Source organism: Ailuropoda melanoleuca, chromosome 1 (genome assembly GCF_002007445.2).
Source record: "Ailuropoda melanoleuca isolate Jingjing chromosome 1, ASM200744v2, whole genome shotgun sequence".
Taxonomy (NCBI): Eukaryota; Metazoa; Chordata; class Mammalia; order Carnivora; family Ursidae; genus Ailuropoda; species Ailuropoda melanoleuca.
Window position 1 is genome coordinate 206,461,998 of NC_048218.1, and position 20,416 is coordinate 206,482,413.

At 60.1% G+C, this 20,416-nt stretch overlaps 2 protein-coding genes across 2 annotated transcripts in view; one reads left to right on the forward strand and one right to left on the reverse strand.

The window, feature by feature from the left end:
* The window catches only part of CDK5 (cyclin dependent kinase 5), a 4,244-nt gene extending 699 nt beyond the window's left edge, over positions 1–3,545 (reverse strand). Inside the window, exons 1-9 of the mRNA XM_002915493.4 lie at positions 3,395–3,545; positions 2,650–2,738; positions 2,490–2,557; positions 2,270–2,330; positions 2,116–2,172; positions 1,327–1,422; positions 1,097–1,171; positions 834–930; positions 580–649 (exon numbers count right to left, since the gene is read on the reverse strand). Coding sequence (XP_002915539.1) covers positions 580–649; positions 834–930; positions 1,097–1,171; positions 1,327–1,422; positions 2,116–2,172; positions 2,270–2,330; positions 2,490–2,557; positions 2,650–2,738; positions 3,395–3,431 — 650 coding nt within the window. The 5' untranslated portion in view covers positions 3,432–3,545. The remainder of the gene's footprint in view (positions 1–579; positions 650–833; positions 931–1,096; positions 1,172–1,326; positions 1,423–2,115; positions 2,173–2,269; positions 2,331–2,489; positions 2,558–2,649; positions 2,739–3,394) is intronic.
* SLC4A2 (solute carrier family 4 member 2) overlaps positions 1–20,357 on the forward strand; it is a 20,852-nt gene extending 495 nt beyond the window's left edge. Inside the window, exons 2-24 of the mRNA XM_002915492.4 lie at positions 5,208–5,321; positions 7,310–7,423; positions 9,146–9,311; positions 9,464–9,705; positions 9,788–9,906; positions 11,317–11,549; positions 11,654–11,796; positions 12,761–12,941; positions 14,652–14,787; positions 14,873–15,038; positions 15,170–15,284; positions 15,411–15,595; positions 15,715–15,940; positions 16,060–16,275; positions 16,369–16,517; positions 16,646–16,840; positions 17,660–17,914; positions 18,023–18,112; positions 18,325–18,491; positions 19,056–19,309; positions 19,395–19,564; positions 19,845–20,018; positions 20,119–20,357. Of these exons, the coding sequence (XP_002915538.2) occupies positions 7,373–7,423; positions 9,146–9,311; positions 9,464–9,705; positions 9,788–9,906; positions 11,317–11,549; positions 11,654–11,796; positions 12,761–12,941; positions 14,652–14,787; positions 14,873–15,038; positions 15,170–15,284; positions 15,411–15,595; positions 15,715–15,940; positions 16,060–16,275; positions 16,369–16,517; positions 16,646–16,840; positions 17,660–17,914; positions 18,023–18,112; positions 18,325–18,491; positions 19,056–19,309; positions 19,395–19,564; positions 19,845–20,018; positions 20,119–20,199 (3,714 nt within the window). The 5' untranslated portion in view covers positions 5,208–5,321; positions 7,310–7,372 and the 3' untranslated portion in view covers positions 20,200–20,357. The remainder of the gene's footprint in view (positions 1–5,207; positions 5,322–7,309; positions 7,424–9,145; positions 9,312–9,463; positions 9,706–9,787; positions 9,907–11,316; positions 11,550–11,653; positions 11,797–12,760; positions 12,942–14,651; positions 14,788–14,872; positions 15,039–15,169; positions 15,285–15,410; positions 15,596–15,714; positions 15,941–16,059; positions 16,276–16,368; positions 16,518–16,645; positions 16,841–17,659; positions 17,915–18,022; positions 18,113–18,324; positions 18,492–19,055; positions 19,310–19,394; positions 19,565–19,844; positions 20,019–20,118) is intronic.
* Positions 20,358–20,416: the final 59 nt, after the last annotated feature.

Genomic DNA, 20,416 nt, shown 5'->3' on the forward strand with positions numbered 1-20,416 from the left:
CCTGGGGGGGGGGGGTTCCTCATGCCCATCTCCAGACCCCTCACTTTATCCCACAGCTCATGACAGAGGCAGGGCCCAGCACACACATGGTGTTCCCGGCACATCTCCTACTCTGACCTCAACCCCGACGTCTGCTCCTGATGCCCCAGTCAGCCCTCTCCTACAATAATCCTGCTGCTGCTTTTGGCTCCTCTGTCCTAAGGATTCACTTCGCAGCTGGGGGAGCACACTCAGGGCTTCTTCCCCCAGCGAGCCCTCCTTGTCTCTAGGTCATACACTCTCCAACTGGCAGCTTCAATCAGCCCTGAGAACATCGGGGTGTCCGCCACCCCTCACTCAAAGCCATGCCCTATCCTGGCCCAGCCCATCACCACCCGTCACTCCCTGCACTCCGGAGCTCTACAGGCTCCTGACTTCCCTTTTTTTTTTTTTTTTTTTTTAAGTAAACTCTAGACCCAATGTGAGGCTCAAACTCATGACCCTCGAGGTCAAGAGTCACATGCTCTACCAATGGAGCCAGCCCAGCGGCTGCCTTCCTCCCCTAGAGAGCTCAAGGCGGAGGGAAATGTCAAGGGATATCGGAAGATCCTCTTCAGCTGGTCGTCTACGTCGTTGCCAGGGAAAAGAGGCCGCCCGGCATTGGCCAGCTCTGGGAGCGGAGCAGGGTGTGAGAGGAGGGGACACGCAAAGACCCCCTCGTTCCCATGGCACCCTCTGTACTTTCCATCCCCGTCCCCAAAGGCCTCACTCCCTTCCCCAGAGGAGACACCCCAGACCCTATCTGTCCACTTGGATGAGCGAGAGAGTGCCTGTGCAGAACCCCAGCTTGTCACCTGCGAATATGCAGCCGGCTGACCACATGTCGATGGATGTGGAGTACAGCTTGGCCCCAAAGAGGACATCTGGCGGGCGGTACCACAGTGTGACCACCTGCAGAAGACCCCGCCCACAGCGACCCCCTGCTTAGAGGACTGGGCAGAGGGGCTCAGTGAGGAGGGAAAAATAATGTTTTGGGTCCTGGAGTAGGAGACAAAAGATGTTCGGAGGGGACCCCCTCCCTCCACCCCATATCCCTCCCCCAACACCCCCAGCTCACCTCGGCTGAGTAACAGCGAACAGGGATCCCAAAGGCTCGAGCCAAGCCAAAATCAGCCAATTTCAGCTCCCCATTCTAAGGGCGGATGGGAAGGGACACGGAGAGGGGTTTTCAACAGTGTCAGGGCAGGCCCCCTGCCTCCGCCTCCCAGCCCAGCTCCCCTCATCACTTGTGCCGGCCAGCCTGTGACCCGAGCCTCCCCGGTCTCCCACCTTCTCCCCAGCAGGTACCCTGTTTATTAGCAGGTTCTGGGGCTTCAGGTCCCTGTGCAGCACGTTGCGACTGTGACAGAATCCCAGGCCTTTCAGCAGCTGGAAGAGGAATGACTGTGGGGGGAGGGAGGAGTGGGGGAGGGCATGAGACCTTCTGGATAGGAAGCTGCCCCCCTGCGGTGGGCCCTGCTCCCCTCTTCACCCTCTGCTCTGCCTCAAAGCCCCAGCCATCTTTCAGCGCTATGGACCACCTGCTTGGTACCATGCTAGGGAGTAATAAGTGGAACAGTGCACGGGGGCCCTGGTCCGAATCTTTCTGGAACGTACAGCCTAGTGGGCCTTCCTACTTTCCCACGATGACCTCTCGCCTGCCTGGCCTCATGTAAGCACACGCCTCGGAGCCATCAAACATATACCGTGCTCTATCATTAATCAGCATCTGCTTCTCCTGGAACCTGGGACAAGGCACTTGGTCTTGGGCCTAGAATAGTGCCTGGCACACAGCAAAGTATCCAATAGGTATTTGTTGAATGAATGATTGAATCAATGACTCTCTTTGAATCTCATTTTCTCATTTATCAAGTGCAAATCCCATCACTGATATCAGAGTGTTACTGTCAGATCAAAGAGACCATGTGAAGAGGTCTGAAAAGAGGGAGGCTCCTGGAGGGCAGAAACAGGGTTTTCTCACTCCCCGAACTCCAGTGTGTCCCCACTCAGGCCCTGAACTTGGTGCTCAGAGAGTGCATAGACTGAAGGCTGACTCCCACCCCGCCCCACTGAGTCTCTCGGACACCAGCCCCTCACCTTCACAATTTCAGGATCCAGGTCACCATTACAGCTGTCGAAATACTTCTTGAGGTCCTAAAAAGGGATGGGGGTGGGGAATGGGACAGAGTTTAACCTCAGTCTGGGCACCTATACCCTCTCAAGGCTCCTGTCCCCCAAGTCCCCCTTTCACCTGGTCACAGAACTCAAAAACCAAAGTCAGCTTCTTGTCGCTGTGCAGGACGTCATGAAGCCTAGGGAGGAGGAAGGACTCAGCCAGGCAGGTCTGCAAATTTCAGCCTCATGTCCCTATAACAGCCCAGCCCTGATCCCAGGATGAGCCCAGCCCCTCTCTGAAGCCCCCCTCCTCCAACTGACCACACAGGCAAGGAGGGCCCTGCCCGTCTACACACCTGACGATGTTCTTGTGCTTCAGCTCTTTGAGTAGGCAGATTTCCCGAAGGGCTGAACTCGGCACTCCCTACACATGGGAGGGGGCCGGGCGGGCAACAGTCACATCCCACCCAACCTGGGCCCTCAACCCCCTCCCTGGCCCTGATGTCCCAGTCCTACCTCATCATCGTCATCCAGCCTCACCCGTTTCAGAGCCACGATCTCATGGGTCTCCCGGTTTTTGGCCTTGAATACTGTTCCATAGGTGCCTAGAGGAAGAAGGTCAAAGGTGAGCGTGAAGATGAGACACCCTTCCCACCCCAGGAAGTCCCTGTTGGGAGAGCAGGCAGGGTGGGAGTGTGTTATTTGCAAAGCCCGAAGGAGTAAGGGGAGAGATTCAGGTGAAGGCTCGGCAGGGAGGACCTCTGTGAGGGAGGATGGGGCAGAGAAGGGGCCTGCAGACGGCTCAAGGGTGTCTGCACCAGGGAGAGGCTGCAGCTGCCAGGGTAAGGAGGTCTGTAATAACGGCGGTGCTTCCGCAGGGTCCGGAAATAGCGAGCAGGCCTGGGAGAAAAGTGAGGGCCGGCAGAAATGAGGTCGGAAGTCTGCATCGACAACGAGGCTGGGGGGGTGGGGTGGGTGAGGCTCTGCAAGTGGAACTGAGGCTAGGGCCAGGAGGTGCAGGAAGTGCTAAGGTCGGCAAGTAGGTCTCCGGGAAGTGCGAAGGTTGGGAAGGGGCGTCCGCGGGAAATGCTAACGGGAAGGATAGGTGTCTGCAGGGAGTATTGAGCTCGGGGCCAAGGCTGCAGCCAGTGCTGAGGTCGGAGCCTGTGGGTATTGCTGACGGTAGAGGAGCCAGGGCTGCAAGGAATGCTGAAGGGTCTGTAGAAGAAGATCTTGCAGGAACATCTCGTAGTCCCATTACCTTCCCCAATCTTCTCGAGTTTCTCGTATTTCTGCATCGCGGCAGCCGCGGGGACCCCTACGGGCCCTGGGTTCTAAGACACCGGCCCCGGCGTTGCAGAGGAGGCGGCACCCCAGCCTCCGGCCCTGCCCCGCCCTCCTGGCTGCGCATAGGCTTCTGGGGCGTGTAGTACCAAGGATAGCCAGGTCTCCCAGCAATGTGCGGGATGTTAGACAAGAAGACTACAACTCCCAGCAGGCTGCGCTATGGCTCTCTGCAGCACTCGCCTCCCGGGACCCCGGTTCGACCGCGGAGGAAAACCTTGGACTTCAAGTCCCAGGAAGCATCGCGTGTCCGCTTTCCGGGCCTCACCGCCGTAACGCCACCGCTCCCAGTGTGCCCTGCTCTTGTTATTCCTTTCTGTGCTCACAACCTTCTTTTGGAAAGGGCCTCTCTGGGACTACACATTCCAGAACGCAGTAGGGTGGGGGTGGGGTGCTCTCTGGAGTTTGGCGGCATGCATGCAGGGCCGGGATGGGTGCGCTCTGATCCGGCTGATGGTGTTGAGGTTCCAACGACCACCTGACAACCGCAGTGCGGATTCCCACCTCTCCCCAGGAGATCTGGAGACCTCAGGATTGATTGGGGAATGGCTCCGAGCCATGCCTTGATGACGACTTCACAGGGACCAGCTGAACTACAGGGCTGGGAAGAGAGGCAGGTGTGCTCCTGGAGTTAACGTACGCCAGAGACCCCCTCTGCCCTCTGGGCGGCGTTTGTCGTCTCGGAGCCCACCCGACTCCAGCTGCACGCAACACTGTGACCTCTCGAGGCAAGCTGGGTGGAACACTGCGAGTCCTTCCATACCAGTCTGGAGAACCCGGGCCCACCGGAGTCAGCCAGGGTGTGGCCGAGGGCTGGCAGGTTGGCCACCGCCCTCAACAGACAGAAGCACAGACAGATGCTACACTTGGAGCAGCCTTGACCTCATCCCTTAAGGAGTTGATTATAGATTTTCTTGCGCTCCTCTCTAATTGTCTCATGATTGCATTCTTGAGGGCTGTGAACTGGACAAAAACGGCCCCAAACAGCACTCCTCAGCACCAGAACCATAGTTGGTGATAAACATTTGTTAATTAACTTGTTTATATCAGAACGTTCTCTCATACACAATCCTGTGCTTCACTAGTGGCATACTAAAAAAAAAAAAAAGTATACTCCTTATCTGGAAGAATTTATAATTTAGTTGAGAAAACCAGAAATACAGAAATCTTTAATGGCAGCTGATGAATATAATAGGGTTCGAGGAGGGAAGCCGCCGCAGAGAATCACTGAGGCAGTAGTTGCCCAGTTCGGAAAGTCTAGGTCAGCTCAGGGTAATGGGAATCCAACCTCGAGGAGCCATCACCCCTATCGTCACCGATCTCCCGCCCCCCAAGCAAAGAAAGGGTCTTTCTTGGAGGCACTGGGGAGTGGGGGGTAGGGGGAGAATCTTGACCCCGATGCATTTGTATTTCAAGTTCCTCCGCCCCGAATTTCTTGATCATCTTTGTGTCTCCGTTTTCCTGTCTGGGATCCCCAGCGTGGCTCCTTTCCGCCTAGAGGTGCCTAATGCGGCCAAGAGACAGCGTCCCCGGGGTGCCCAAGTCCCGTGCGGGAAGCCCGGGCGGCTGCCTCATGGGACTGAGCAGGACAGAGGGGTGGCCGCTGGGGCGCCGGGCTCCCGGTGCCGGGCGGTGCCTGGAAGCGCGCCTCCGNAATCCTCTGGGCCGGTCGGGGCTGGTCCCCGGAATGTGCCCCCACCCCGGATTATCGGCACCGATGCTCTGGACAGACGGCGGGGGTGCGCCCCGAGGTGGGCACTAGGTAGTCGTCGGGAGCGCGCGAGGGCGCCGGAGAAGGGGGAGACACCCCGAGACCTCCGGGGCACGAAGTCCAGAGCAAGCGGGTAAGCGGAGAAGTGGCGGCGGAGGAGGGCCAGGGCCGCGGAGGGAGGAAGGGAGGGGGAAGGAAAGGGGGGAACTCGGGACTCAGAGCAGGGAGGGAGTGGAAGTGGAGGAAGGGGCGGAGACTGGGGCGCGGGGAAGCGAGGTCTTGGGGAGAAGGATGCGGAGGCGCGCGGACTGCTGGTCGGGAGCGGGATCCGGGGTCCGCTTATTAGAGTTCCCTAAAGTGAGGGTGCCGCCCCCCCACCACCGGGAGGGGGTAGTCTCTGGGAGGCGCCGCCGGCCTTCCCAATTCCTCGGCTGGCTCCAGACGACACCCCTCCCTTACGACCCCCTACTCTATTCTTAAAACCCGCCCGGGGTGCCTAGGTTGGGGGTGGCTGTGGGCCGCTGCCCCGGCCCTCCGGGTTGGGAGGTGGAGCAGGGAAGGGAGGTGGAGCAGGGAAGGGAGGGGGCGGCGGGTCANAGGTCGACTGCGAGGAGTTCATGCTATGAGACCTAAAGTCCTTATAAGGTTGTCTAAAACAAAAAAATAGGGGTACCTGGTTAGCTCAGTTGGTTAAGCGTCTGCCTTCGGCTCAGGTCATGATCCCAGAGTCCTGGGATTGAGTCCCACGGGGCGGGGGTGGGGGGGTGGGGGAGTACACTGAGGGCGCAGCCTGGAAGTGGGAGTGGGGCACCTGCAGGTGCTCGAGACACTACACACCCTTCTCAGACCGGGGTCCCTCCCCCAGTACCCCTCTCCCCTACACCAAACGTGACCTGGCTGAAGGCCTGCTAGGGGGAGGTGAAGAGAGCGTCAGCTGAGTTGGAGTGCTTGCCAGGAATGTGTTGCTCCAGGCTCCCCACCCTGGACTGACCCCCCCCAAACCTATATTGTTTGACCCTACACTAACCTGTCTTATCCCCAGGTTAGCCCTAAATCGGGCAACCCTGACCTCCCCCCCGCCAGGAACACACTGGGGAGCTTCAGTACTTTGGAGAAACTTGAGTGCCAGTCCCCCCACACACACACACCTACTTCCCCCACTAAGAATGAGTACCCCGATTTGCCCTGGTCATATTCTTAACCGCAACTGTTCTGCTTTCCCACCACACACAGTGCCCTCCCGAGATGCCCCAACAGTCACAGTCAGGAGGGCGTCAGCCCTGCCACTCAGATTTTCCTGGCCTCGGGCGGGGAGGGATCGGCACTGCCCCTTAGGGCAGAACCTCAGGGTTTCTGTGCCCACCCTCCTCCCAGTTCGTCACGTGCCCCTCCCCCATTATAAAGGTCTGTCCTGCCTGTGTCCTCTGTCTCCCTTCCTCCCTCCCACTGAGTGAGTGGAGTTGGGCTCCTGCCCCTCCCCCCCAGGGAGCCTCCTTCATCAGGGGAGGGGGCACAGTCCTGTGTCTCCTCCCAGCCCTGGGTCTGGTGTCTCTGCCACCCCTGTGCTTGCTGTTTGGGGCTCTCTCCAGTCTCTCCCTTCCTTCCTCCCCACTCTGCTCCATGGGGTGTCTCCCTGTACCCAGGATACCCCTCTCTCGATCAGCCCATCTCGGGTGCCACCATTAGGTCACTGCTCCCGTTTGTGGCTCAGCCTGTCCTTTCCTTCCCTCCTCCTCCATCCCCTACCCAGGTTTCTGCTGCTTTCTCTGTAGGTCTGGGCCTTGACTCCTGCCCCCCCCTTTCTGCAGCCTCTCCCACCTTTTCTGTCTCCTCACTTGGCCCTCTGTGGCCTCCTCTGTGCCCCCCATCCTCTTTTCTCTATTTACTCTCTTCTTCTTATAAATAATTCTTTTCTTTGCTCTCGGGCCTCTAAGGGCCACCCTAAAGCCCTTCATAGTCCAGAGAGTCCTGGGCAGCAGGGAGACCCCTCGGTGTCTGCTGGCAGGCAGTTCCTGAGACCTGTCCTCCCCGGGGCTGGCCGCATGTTGGGGGGCTGAGCAAGGCCGGGGCACTTGTGTACCTGGCGGCCTGCTCTCACGTGATCCACTGCCCCCCCCCCAGGTTATGCCGCCGCCTTGTTGCCCTGAAAGCCGCAGTGACAGTGAAAAAGGCTAAGATTTGGCCATGAGCAGCGCCTCCAGGCGCCCCGCCTCGGGCGCTGATTCTTTCTGTACTGTGAGTATAGCCGGCCGGCTGGGCTGGCCGCCCCACTGCCCCTCCCACACCGCAGGTGCTCTGGGGGAGGGTCCGCTGTCAAACCGCGGGAGTGGGGGAGAGAGAGTGTGTGTGTGTGTGGGGGGGTGGGCGTAGGCTCAGGAGAAGCCTCTGATGGATTGGGGAGGGGTGCTGCCATCCTTCCCCTGGTCTTGTCTGGGTTTCAGGGGTCTGGGATGGGTACTGGTGGGGCTGTCATGCCGCTTCCAGTCCTGTGGAGGGAGTTGAGGCTGTTTCCTGAAGATCCGGGTGGTTCTTTAGCCTCAGAGAGAAAGGAACTTTGGGGACCCTGGGTCTCTAACCCGGCGACCCCTTCTGACCCAGCCTTAGAGACAGGAGCAGTGTCCTCACCCAGCGGTTCTGGGCAGAGTTTGCTTGCAGTGACACCCGCCTCTGGCCCCACGTGCCACCCAGGCCCGCCCTGCGCGGCCCCACGTGGCCACCACCCCACGTGGCCCCCTCCTGATTTTCCTGGGGAGTGTAATGATTAACCCCAAGTACCATAATCAGCCCCTTATTGGCCGTCTGGTCCAGAAGGGCACGTGACTGGGAAGGGGCCCGGGCTGGTCCCCTCCCCCTCCTTCCCGAGTTCACCCCTGCCTGCCATGGACTTCCTCCTGCGGCCTCAGGTGCGAGGGGCTCTCAACCCCCCTGCCCCCACCCTGGCTAGCTCCCCGTGCTCACTCTATTCAGCCTCGCCGCCTTCCTCCCGCTGCTAATTCTGGTGAGAGTGGAGCGGGAGCTTAGGGAAGCGGGCTAGAGCTGCTGGGAGGTGGGGGGGAGCAAGGGGGAGGTGGGAAGCGAGCCCCTGACTCCTGTATCTTGTGTCCACTATCGCTGTGGCTCCCTGCCGCTCCTGTCCCCACCTCGGTGTCTCTCCAGGACCCGCCTTCTTCTTAGCCCTCCTCCCCTTGCCCTTCCTTGCTCTGGACACTGGTACTGCCACAGAGGGGGCTCCGTACCCCGCCCTTGGAGATCCCGATGCCCTTGAGGTCCAGAAGCTCTTGAGCAAATATTTGGTGGTGCCTGGAGCTGAGACTGGCAGGGGGGGTGGGGGCTGGACAGAGACTGGCGAAGCAGCAGGCTGCCTAGCTAGGCTGAGTTCTCCGAAGCGCCGGCTGCCACCACCGCAGTCCCGCTGCTCCTCTCCTGCAGTATGACTCAGGTGGGGGGGGGGTGAGGGGCGGGGCTAGCGAGCGGGCCGCTGAGGGGCCCCTGGCTCGGTGGGGTGCAGCTGTGGGGGGGCATTACTGACAAGATGAAGTGCTGCATTCCTATCGGGGCTCGGTTTCAGTTTGACTCAGAGTTCGCTCGGCTTGGGCACCTTCTCCAGAAGTTATTTTTCGGGCCTGGTAGTGGTGCTCCAGCCAGAGGGGGTTGGTTCACCATCAGCCATGTGAACTGGCCAGTTCGCACAGCTTACCTCGGGGCTGGAGACACAGGATTTCTCCTGAGATTTTCCACCTGCCCTAGACCTGACCAGAATGGGCACGGCCAGGGTTCCGATGTCCTGGAACTTAGGGGAAGGCTGCTTGGGGAGTGTGGGGGGTGGTCCGGGTCCCTGGCATTTGAGGGGAAGGCTGCTGGAGGGGGTCCTGGAGCTCCAGCACTGCACAGGGTGGGGTTTCAGGGCACCACTCTTGGTGAGTCCCTGTGGTCCTCCCCGCCTTTCCTTCCTCACAGCCAGAGCCAGAGAGCTTGGGCCCTGCAGCGCCTGGGTTCCCTGAGCAGGAGGAAGATGAACTCCACCGCACTCTGGGTGTGGAGCGGTTTGAGGAGATCCTACAGGAGGCTGGGTCCCGAGGAGGAGAGGAGCCAGGCCGCAGCTATGGGGAGGAAGACTTTGAATGTGAGGGGGCGATGGGGAGGGGGAGGCAGGGGCACTTAGGCTTGCCTGTCCATCAAGGAAGGGGCCTGGGGTCTCGTGGGAGGGGCCCAGGGCTGGGACGGCAGGGGAAGGAAGCTGTTCCCGCCTGCAGCCAGGTCCCCTTCTGCCTGCAGACCACCGCCAATCCTCGCACCATATCCATCACCCTCTGTCCACCCACCTGCCTCCGGACACCCGCCGCCGCAAGACACCCCAGGGCCCGGGGCGGAAGCCTCGAAGGCGCCCTGGAGCCTCCCCTACTGGGGAGACCCCCACCATTGAGGAGGGGGAGGAAGATGAGGATGAGGCCAGTGAGGCCGAGGGGGCCCGGGCACTCACCCAGCCATCCCCTGCCTCCACACCCTCTTCGGTGCAAGTGAGTTGGGTCGGGGCTCCTGGGGGGTATCTTCAGGGTCCCTTGCCTGGCCTCACCTGCCCCCCATGGGTTCCTGTTCCAGTTCTTCCTCCAAGAGGACGAAGGTGCTGACCGGAAGGCAGAAAGGACCAGTCCGTCTCCTCCCCCACCGCTGTCCCACCAGGAGGCGACTCCCCGGGCCAGCAAAGGGGCCCAGACCGGGTAAGTGTCCCCAGATAGAGAGCTCCCCCACTGGTGTCAGTGACGTGATGTGGGGAAAAAAGCATGAGCCTCGGGAGCCTCAGATTGGGGTTCCACTCCCAGCCCTGCCCCTTTGGGCAAGTACAGCCTCTCCGAGCCTTCCCTTGTGCAAACCAAGAATAACGGAACCTTTCTCACGGGTGCTTGCAGGGATTAAAGGGCGGTCTGAATTAAGGCTTAATAAGTGTGGCTTGTCCTGGCGCAGGACAGGTGTGTACTCTAAGCACTCCCAGCTGCTCCCCCACCTGTGACGTCAGGTGACGTAGCATCAAGCGCTGGATCAGGGATTGGGACAGTAACCTCCAAGCACCTGCCTGGGGCCCCAAAGGTGTGAGAAGACCAGGAGACCCCTCTTCCGCCCTTGGGGAGCTGCCAGTCCACCCTGGGAAATGGCATCAGAAAAGTCACTGTGGTGAAGGGCAAATTTGGGCACCATGTCTATATCAGTGGGGGATTGGAGTTTGGGGGTGTTAGCTGGAGAAGGCTTCTTGGAGGAAATCACTTTGAACTGGGTCTCAAGGTCACTACTATCGTGGACCTGTTGTTTTCTGGGTGCCAGGCAGCACAGCGTGAAGAGCTGCAGGGAAGGGGGGCGGGCTGCCTGACTCGCTGGGGAGACAAGCGGGGCGGGTGACGCCGAGCCCGCGGCGGCCATCTGCATGGGGGGGGGCACGCGCTGGTGGGCGGGCCAGGGACAGGGAGAGGAGCCTCGGGGAGCGCATGGCATTGGAAAAGTGGGTCGGATCTGTGGGCAGGGGTACAGGCAGAACAGAGAGCACTGGGGAGGGTGTAGAAAGCCTGATGGGGGATTCTTCTCGTCGTGGATGGGGGACACGGGCTTGGAGCTGTGGGAGAGCAGTTCAGAGTGGTGTGGCAGGGGCTGAGCGCCGTGGCAGAGAGCAAGGAGACATTGTGGTTTGGGGACAGGCGCAGAAGTTGGCACCTCTAAGGACGAGTTCATATTCTCATGCCCACAAGGGAGCCGTCTACACTTTCAAAGGCCCATTTTTACCTACTTTACTCCATCTGGTTAGAAACTTGGGACCTGTGACCCTCCTGAGCCCATGGGGAGAGGTGTGCTCCGGAGGGGAAGGAGGCCGTGCCCTGGCTGCTGTTGCAGACATCAGCTCTCCCCGGCCCCTGGGAGGCTGGCCTCGCCTCTGCTTTGCTCTGAGGAGCTGTGTTCGGAGGAGGCTTGTGTGACGGCTCCGGCGGCGCGGCCCGTAAAGGGCAGAGCCACATCTCAGGCCGCGTCTGCTTGGGGGAGGCTCGCCGTTCCACGTCGGCGCCCACCGAGAGTGGGGGAGCGAGGAGGGTGGGGTCCGGGTCTCCCTTGCGTGGCTCCGACTCACAGCTTCTCCATCTGTGCAGAGCCCCGGTGGAGGAGGTGGCGGCCGTGGCCAGCGGTGCCGCTGGAGGCGATGATGGGGGAGCCTCCACGCGTCCCCTGACCAAGGCACAGCCCGGGCACCGAAGCTACAATCTGCAGGAGAGGAGACGCATTGGGAGCATGACGGGGGCTGAGCAGGCGCTGCTGCCCCGAGTCCCCACAGACGAGAGTGAGGCCCAGACACTGGCCACCGCTGACCTAGACCTCATGAAGAGTGAGTGCTGGCCGGGCAAAGCCCAGTGCTGGTGGGAACAGGAGGAAGAGGGAAGGGAAGCCTGACCCTGCCTTCCCCGCGCCACCTCCCCCCACCTCCTATAGGTCACCGGTTTGAGGACGTTCCTGGAGTGCGGAGGCACTTGGTGCGGAAGAATGCCAAAGGGTCTGGACAAGGCGGCCGGGAAGGGCGAGAGCCTGGCCCCACGCCTCGGACCCGGCCCCGGGCCCCCCACAAGCCCCACGAGGTACTGTGCTCCACTTCTTGCTCTGCCATTATCTCCCTATCCATTTCCTCCCCACAGGCTCCCCCCGCCCACACACACGCCAGCAATAATCTCGAACAGGACTGCCATATGTGGTTGTGAAGGTTGTACACTGCTCGAGAGTCCTTGACATTGTTGATTTGGTTGTTAGGATTCCGATTCACATCTTAGACACTGTTGATTACTATATGATGGCCGTTTTCTGGCCGCTGGCCGTGAGGAGCTTAGGGCCCTTTGGGCTAGAGGTGGCTCTGTGGCGCGGTACACAGCCCGGTTGGCATCAGCCATAGTCAGGGGCAGTGATTGACCAAGATCACTCAGTTCCTTAGGGACACTGCCCATTTTAGACTCCAGCGATCTGGTTCTCAACCCCACCCCTTCCAGTGGATTTTTGTTACCTTTTTATTGAGGCCTAACAGCATCCAGTGAGGTACTCTGGGGCTGAGTGTAGGGCTCAGTGACTTTTTACTCACGTGAACAGCTGGCTAACTCTGCCTAGACAGAGAATGTTTTCCACACTCTCTTCCTTCGTGCTTCTGCTCAGTGCCGTCAGCTGTGACTGCTCTGTCATTCTTGGTCAGCTTTGTCAGTTCTTGAATTCGTATCCACAGAAGCTCGCAACATTCCAGTGTCGCGTGCGTGCGTGTGCGTGCACGTGCGTGCCTGTGTGTGGTGACCGTTCCTCAAGCACTTCCTACCTCATGGACGGTGCTAAGGGTTTTGTATGCTTTCTTTTGATTCCTCGTAACAGGCCTTTAAGGTGGGAAGTAGAATTCCCATTTTACAGATGAGGCAAAGAGAGGGTCAGTTTGGTTAGGATCTTGCTAGGCCTGTGCCTCTGTGCGGTGCGCGGTGCCGTGCCCACCCTGACACTGCTCGTCTTGGAGAACAGTCCCTGGGGCCCCCTGGCTCTGACCTTGCCGTGCCTCTCGCCTTCTATCCCAAGGTATTTGTGGAGCTGAACGAGTTGCTGCTGGACAAAAACCAGGAGCCTCAGTGGCGGGAAACAGCGCGCTGGATCAAATTCGAGGAGGATGTGGAGGAGGAGACAGAGCGCTGGGGGAAGCCGCATGTGGCCTCCCTCTCCTTCCGCAGCCTCCTGGAGCTCCGCCGGACCCTGGCCCATGGTAACCTGCACCGCCCTCCCCCTCTCCCCGCCCCCCTGGGGAAATCCTGCCAGCTGAGCCTGTTCGCTGAGGACCAGAACCCCCCAAATTGTGCCTTGAGCAGCACAGGGTGTACTGTTACCCCAGCTCAGGAAGGAGCCTCCTCTTCTCATGACGTCATATAGCCTGTCGTGGCTGGGGCTCTGTCATTGGTGATCGCAGGGCAGGATCGACACCAGTCTCTCTTATCTGGCATTTTTAGCAAATAGCTCCTTTAAGTGATGTTTTCAGATAACTGAAGATGGTATGTTTGGGATGGCGACATGTTTTTAAAGAATGTCGATGGAAACTTTTCTGAAATGATCTAATCTATAGGGCTATGGAAGGGGTTTTTTTTGTTGTTGTTTTTTTTTTTTTTATGATTTTATTTTTAAGTCATCTGTGCACCCAGCGTGGGGTTCAAACTCACAACCCCAAGATCAGGAGCTGCATGCTCTCCAGCTGAGCCAGCGAGGTGCCCCGAGGGCTATGTGAATTTCTCTAAGTGACCAAGGTGCGAGACTCTTGAGGTCTCTGAGGTTTGGGCTCTGTGTTTGTTTCCGCCTTCCTTTTGGAGAAGTCACTCCCAGTTGCTGTCAGAAGGCCTATGTCTAAGCAGCTGAGGATTCAGAACCCTGCTGTCAGAATTGTTTCTCGAAACCAGGAGTAAATAGACTCGGAGGGGAGCTCTCAAGCTTTGGGGGAGGTGCCAACACGCAGACGCTTTATTGCTGGGCTTTGGGGTCTCCATTCTGGGTGCTCAGAGGCCTTTGGTTCTATTAGTTGTCACACCCGTTTTTTTGTTTTTGTTTTGTTTTTTTAAGATTTTATTTATTTATTTGAGAGAGACCATGAGAGAGAGAGAGGGAGAGAGAGAGACAGAACGAGCAAGGGGGGAAGGGTAGAGGCAGAGGGAGAAGCACACTCCCCACTCAGCGGGGAGCCCGACGCAGGATTTGATCCTGGGACTCCGGGATCGTGACCTGAGCCGAAGGCAGATGCTTAACTGATAGAGCCACCCAGGCGCCCCCAATTTTTTTTTAAATGGTTCTGTTCGTTGTCTGGTTCTGTGTTCCTACAAGTTGACCTCGACAGAAAGATGACTTGGTTACTTTTGAAAGGACTTCCATTTTTATATAAAATAGTAGTTCAGAGCAATGACCGGTAGAAAGATCTGGAAACTGTCCCATGAGCAGCTGTTGGACTTGGGGAAGTCGAGGAGCCCAGGCTGGAGGGTGATATCTTCAGATGGCTCAAGGCCACAGATGGGCCATGTCGTGCTCAGAGGGCAAAACTAGGACTCGAGAGTGGATGCTAGGGGAGGTAGAGTGTGGCTCACTGAAAGGAGGAACTTTCTAGCAGCAGAGTGGCCCCATCTGAGTGGACGGCCTGGTGCGTCCTAGCGGAGGCTGCATGCTCTTTAGAAGGGACCTCTGGGAGGGCCCTGCCTCTGTGGCCTCTACTGAGCCCCACCATATGCCTGTGGGAGAAGGTCAGAAGGAATGGATGTGATGGGTCAGAGACATGATGGGGCTTGGGTCTTGAGCCCTGCTCCTGGTTTCTGCGCCAGTGCTCCGTGCCTGGACCGTGCTTATCTGGCTGCCCCCTCGGCCCCGGTTCTCTCTCCCTTCCACCCCCTGCCCTCGCTTCTTGCCTGGGGATGAGGGCCCGTCCATGCCATCCTTATTCCAGGGGCTGTGCTTTTGGACCTGGACCAGCAGACCCTGCCGGGGGTGGCCCACCAGGTGGTGGAGCAGATGGTCATCTCTGACCAGATCAAGGCTGAGGACAGAGCCAACGTGCTGCGGGCCCTGCTCCTGAAACACAGGTGAGGCCCCACCTGCTGCTCCTGCCTGCCTCCCCCCTTGCCCTGGCCACTGCCTCCCTTCCCTCACTGCCCTCTGCTCTTCCAGCCACCCGAGTGATGAGAAGGACTTCTCCTTCCCTCGAAACATCTCAGCTGGCTCCCTTGGCTCCCTGCTTGGGCATCACCACGGCCAGGGGGCCGAGAGTGATCCGCATGTCACTGAGCCTCTCATCGGAGGTGTTCCTGAGACTCGGCTAGAGGTGGAACGAGAGGTGAGGGGAACGGGTAGGCGCTGGCTGGTTCAGGTCCCAGCCACCTCCGCGGGCTGCAGGGCTGCGTGCGATCCCGGTGTGAATAAGCCGAGGGGTGCCTGGCCGGGCTGAGCTCCGTTCTGCATCCCCAGCGGGAGCTACCACCTCCGGCCCCACCAGCCGGCATCACTCGCTCCAAGTCCAAGCACGAACTGAAGCTGCTGGAGAAGATCCCCGAGAATGCCGAGGCTACAGTGGTCCTTGTGGGTACGTGGACAAGTCTTGCGGGTGGGGGATGGCGACGGCCAGGCCTGCCTTGGTACCACCCTGGGGCTGGGGCCTGGGGGGGCGGCCTGTGCCCTCGCTTAGCACACGATGGCACCCTGCCCCTAGGCTGCGTGGAGTTCCTCTCCCGCCCCACCATGGCCTTCGTGCGGCTGCGGGAGGCGGTGGAGCTGGACGCGGTGCTGGAGGTGCCCGTGCCTGTGCGCTTCCTCTTCCTGCTTCTGGGCCCGAGCAGCGCCAACATGGACTACCACGAAATCGGCCGCTCCATCTCCACCCTCATGTCTGACAAGGTCAGGCCCTCCCTGGCGCCCACGGAGACGCCTCCCCCCGTGCCGCCCCCACCCCAGTCCCGCTCCGGGACCCCGGCCCTCGCCCCGCACCCTCACCGGCCCTGGGCCTGCTTTGGCAGCAATTCCACGAGGCAGCCTACCTGGCCGATGAGCGGGAGGACCTGCTGACTGCCATCAACGCCTTCCTGGACTGCAGCGTGGTGCTGCCGCCCTCGGAAGTGCAGGGCGAGGAGCTGCTGCGCTCCGTCGCTCACTTCCAGCGCCAGATGCTCAAGAAGCGGGAGGAGCAGGGCCGGCTGTTGCCCCCTGGGGCTGGGTTGGAGCCCAAGTCAGCGCAAGACAAGGGTACGGGCCCCCCTGCGGGGGCTCCGGGGCTCAGGTCCGGGCGGTCTGTGTGCACGTGGAGGAGGGGGCAGAGCACAGGGGGGCTGCGGTGGGCGCCCTGACGGAGGCCCGGGTTGCAGCGCTCCTGCAGATGGTAGAGGTGGCGGGTGCAGTCGAAGACGATCCCCTCCGGCGGACGGGCCGGCCCTTTGGGGGCCTGATCCGGGATGTGCGGCGCCGCTATCCCCACTACCTGAGTGACTTCCGAGACGCACTCGACCCCCAGTGCCTGGCTGCTGTCATCTTTATCTACTTCGCGGCACTGTCTCCTGCCATCACCTTCGGGGGGCTGCTGGGTAAGTAGAGGCTTCCAGGGGTTGGGGGGGGCGTGGGCAGGGCATGCCCAGGGCCCTGGCTGCCGGCTCCTGAGCCGCTTCCTGCCACCCCAGGAGAGAAGACTCGGGACCTGATTGGGGTGTCGGAGCTGATCATGTCCACGGCGCTCCAGGGTGTGGTCTTCTGCCTGCTGGGGGCCCAGCCGCTGCTGGTGATTGGCTTCTCCGGGCCCCTGCTGGTCTTTGAGGAGGCCTTCTTCTCGGTAAGGGCCCCCGGCCTAGTAGGGGGCTGGCTCTTCCTGCCCTGCTCCAGCTGCCCCTCCTGTTCCCCGAACACACCCACCTCGCTAGCCCCTGGGCTCTGGGACCTGACTGCCCCCTCCCCCCCCAGTTCTGCAGCAGCAACAACCTAGAGTACCTGGTGGGCCGCGTGTGGATCGGCTTCTGGCTGGTGTTCCTGGCCCTGCTCATGGTGGCCCTGGAGGGGAGCTTCCTGGTGCGCTTTGTCTCCCGTTTCACCCAGGAGATCTTTGCCTTCCTCATCTCCCTCATCTTCATCTATGAGACGTTCTACAAGCTGGTCAAGGTGAGCGGGCCCTGCTGTGAGAGCTGGGTCTGAAGGGGTGAGACCTTGGGACCGGAGGGAGCCGGGGATCCTACTGCCCTTCTCGCGCCCTTGCTTTGGGGTAGGAGGTCCCAGGCTAGCCCAGAGGTTCCCTGGGCTGCGGTCCAGGGAGTGCACAGAGCACGGGCTGGTTCTTCCTCCTGGCCCCTCACCACCCTCCCTGTCACCAACACACATCCCGGGACTTCAGGTCAATCTTAAAACTCACATATTTTTAATAACAAAGGGAACATGTCACTTTGTTAAAGTGGCAGACAGTCTAGAAGTGTCAAAGAGAAAGGGCCCCAAGATGACACACACAGTCACAGTCTGGGCCTTGGAGCTATGCCCGAGTGAGGCTTAGGAGAGGACCACACCTGTGGTCCTCTGCGCTCCGCATCCTGCCCAGCCAGGCCTGGCTGCAGCTATGCCCCCACTGCCTGAATCCCATTTCCCTTGCTCCCATCCCATCACTTCACTCATTTTCTTGATCAAGACAAGCCTGGGGGCACCTAGGGGGGCTCAGTCAGTGAGGCGTCTGCCTTCAGGTCAGGTCATGATCTCAGGGTCCTGGGATCAAGTCTTGTCTGGGCTCCTTGCTCAGCAGGGAGTCTGCTTCTTTCTCTCTCTCTGCCACTCCCCCTCCTTGTGCTGTCTCTGTCAAATAAATAAAATTAAAAAAAAAAAAAAGCCCCTTAAGGCCACGCCTGCCATCTCCTACCCTGCCTGCCCTACTCAGCATATATCCGCGCCCAGAAATCTGTCCACTTTGGCTGATGGAGTCCTTTGTCCTCTCCCTAGATCTTCCAGGAACATCCCCTCCACGGCTGTTCGGTCTCCAACAGCTCTGAGGCAGACAGCGGCGAGAACAGCACGTGGCATGGGGCGGGAGCCACGCTGGGGCCAGGGAATGGGAGCTCCCTGGGGCCGGCTGGGCAGGGGAGGCCCCGGGGCCAGCCCAACACCGCCCTGCTGTCACTGGTGCTCATGGCCGGCACCTTCTTCATCGCTTTCTTCCTGCGCAAATTCAAGAATAGCCGGTTCTTCCCTGGCCGGGTGTGTGGGCTGAAATGCCGGAAGGCGGACGGGAGGGGGGCTGGAAAGGGTGTCTGCGTCAGGGCTAGAGTGGGGCGGGGGGCCTCTGAGCACGGTGCTTGCCCACAGGTGCGGCGGGTGATTGGGGATTTCGGGGTGCCCATCGCGATCCTCATCATGGTGCTTGTGGATTACAGTATTGAGGACACCTATACCCAGGTAAGGCGGAACACGTGCCGCGGTGAGGAGGGGCTGCCTGGCGCCGGGCTCCGGAGATTCCCCTCCAGCCCAAGCCCAGAGCTGCCTCTCGACTGCGCAGACACCAGGCCTCTTCCATGGCACGCCCTCAGGATTCACCCTGCCCAGCGCACCTCAGGACTGTCTTTCCCTCCGCCATTCACTGGTCCCTGGCCCCACCCTCTGCCCTACAGAAGCTGAGCGTGCCCAGCGGATTCTCCGTGACAGCCCCAGAAAAGCGGGGCTGGGTCATCAACCCTTTAGGGGAGAGCAGCCCCTTCCCCGTGTGGATGATGGTCGCCAGCCTGCTGCCTGCCGTCCTGGTTTTCATCCTGATTTTCATGGAGACTCAGATCACCACGTGAGTGGTTCTAGCCGACGGGGGTGCTCTGCAGACGGGAACAGCGTTGTTGCGGAAGGGCTGGAGCCCCAGCAAGGCGAGGAGATGGGGTACACTGGGTGAGGGAAGCACAGGGCCAGGCTGGCCCCTAGAATTTATTTTTTTGAAGATTTATTTATTTGAGAGAGAAACAGTGCAAGTAGGAGGGCAGGGGAGAGAAAGAATCTCAAGCAGACTCCACACTGAGCTTGATCTCACGACCCTGGGATCACGACCTGGGCCAAAACCAAGAGTCGGATGTTTAACCTTTAGCACCACCCAGGTACCCCTAGAATTTATTCTGTAGGCAGGAGAACGTTCCACTGACGTGTCCTGGGATGGGCACAGTGGAGGCTGGAAGCTGTCCTGAAGGGCAGGGAGGGTGGCCTAGAGAGGGCCTCGCCTCATGACAGAACTCTAGTCCTGACGGAATGGGCAGGACCACCAGATTCCAAAGGCTCCTGGCTGGGGGTTCCGGGAAGACACAGTTGTCTGCCAGGCTGGGCCCGGGGCTGCCGGCATCAGGGAGTGCCTGTCCCCACCCAGGCTGATCATCTCCAAGAAGGAGCGCATGCTGCAGAAGGGATCTGGCTTCCACCTGGACCTGCTGCTCATTGTGGCCATGGGCGGCATCTGCGCCCTCTTTGGCCTGCCCTGGTTGGCTGCTGCCACCGTGCGCTCCGTCACTCATGCCAACGCACTCACCGTCATGAGCAAGGCTGTGGCGCCTGGGGACAAGCCCAAGATCCAGGAGGTCAAGGAGCAGCGGGTAACGGGGCTGCTGGTTGCCCTGCTTGTAGGTATGTTTAGCTCTTGCCCCAGCCTTCCTGTGCCATCTCGGGGGCTGGGAAGCCCCCGGGCCAGCTCTTTCTCCCTCTCCCCCAGGTCTTTCCTTGGTTATTGGGGATCTGCTCCGGCAGATACCCCTGGCTGTGCTCTTTGGAATTTTTCTGTACATGGGAGTTACCTCCCTTAATGGGATCCAGTTCTACGAGCGGCTGCACCTGCTGCTCATGCCCCCCAAACACCACCCAGACGTGACCTATGTCAAGAAGGTAAGACCCAACTTGGAAGAGCCCCATGCCTCTGCCCCCTCCTGGTCCGTGGGAGTCACTCTCCAGCCCCCCATCTGCCCATTGTGTTCAGCCACCGTTTAGTCTGTGCGGACCCGGCTCTGGTAAGCACCCAAAAGGGGACTGCCACTGCCATCCCCATGGAGGGAGAAAGGGTCACCCATCTTCCAGAGGTGGCAGGCCCTGGTGGCCCTCCGAGGGACCAGGGCCCTCCAGTGCTGGGGAGAAGCCTCGGCTCACCTGTCTTATCCCACCCCCCCAGGTTCGGACCCTCCGGATGCACCTGTTCACAGCCCTGCAGCTGCTCTGCTTGGCCCTGCTCTGGGCTGTCATGTCCACAGCTGCCTCCCTGGCCTTCCCCTTCATCCTCATCCTCACCGTGCCCCTCCGCATGGTGGTGCTCACCCGCATCTTCACCGAGCGAGAGATGAAATGCGTAAGGCCTCCTGCCCCTCCCCCAGCACCACCGGCCCCATCTGGGGTCCCCACCCAGGTTGAGGTCAGGATCAACCTTCTTGATACCCTCCCCCCCACAGCTGGATGCTAACGAGGCGGAGCCAGTGTTCGATGAGCGGGAGGGTGTGGACGAGTACAACGAGATGCCCATGCCTGTGTAGCTGCTGCCTGGACCGACAGCCAAGGGACGGACGGACAGAGGGAGCAGGGGCTGGGGGGTGCTCTCTCCATCCCCTCCCTCGTTTTTATTTAAGTGAATAATTTAAAGTCCCCATACCATCCCCACTCCCCCACAGTAAAGTGCTTCGGCCCCCACCTATCTCTGGCCTTCTGTCTCTGTATGGGGGAGGGGGCGTGGACGGCAAAGGGGGGGCCCAG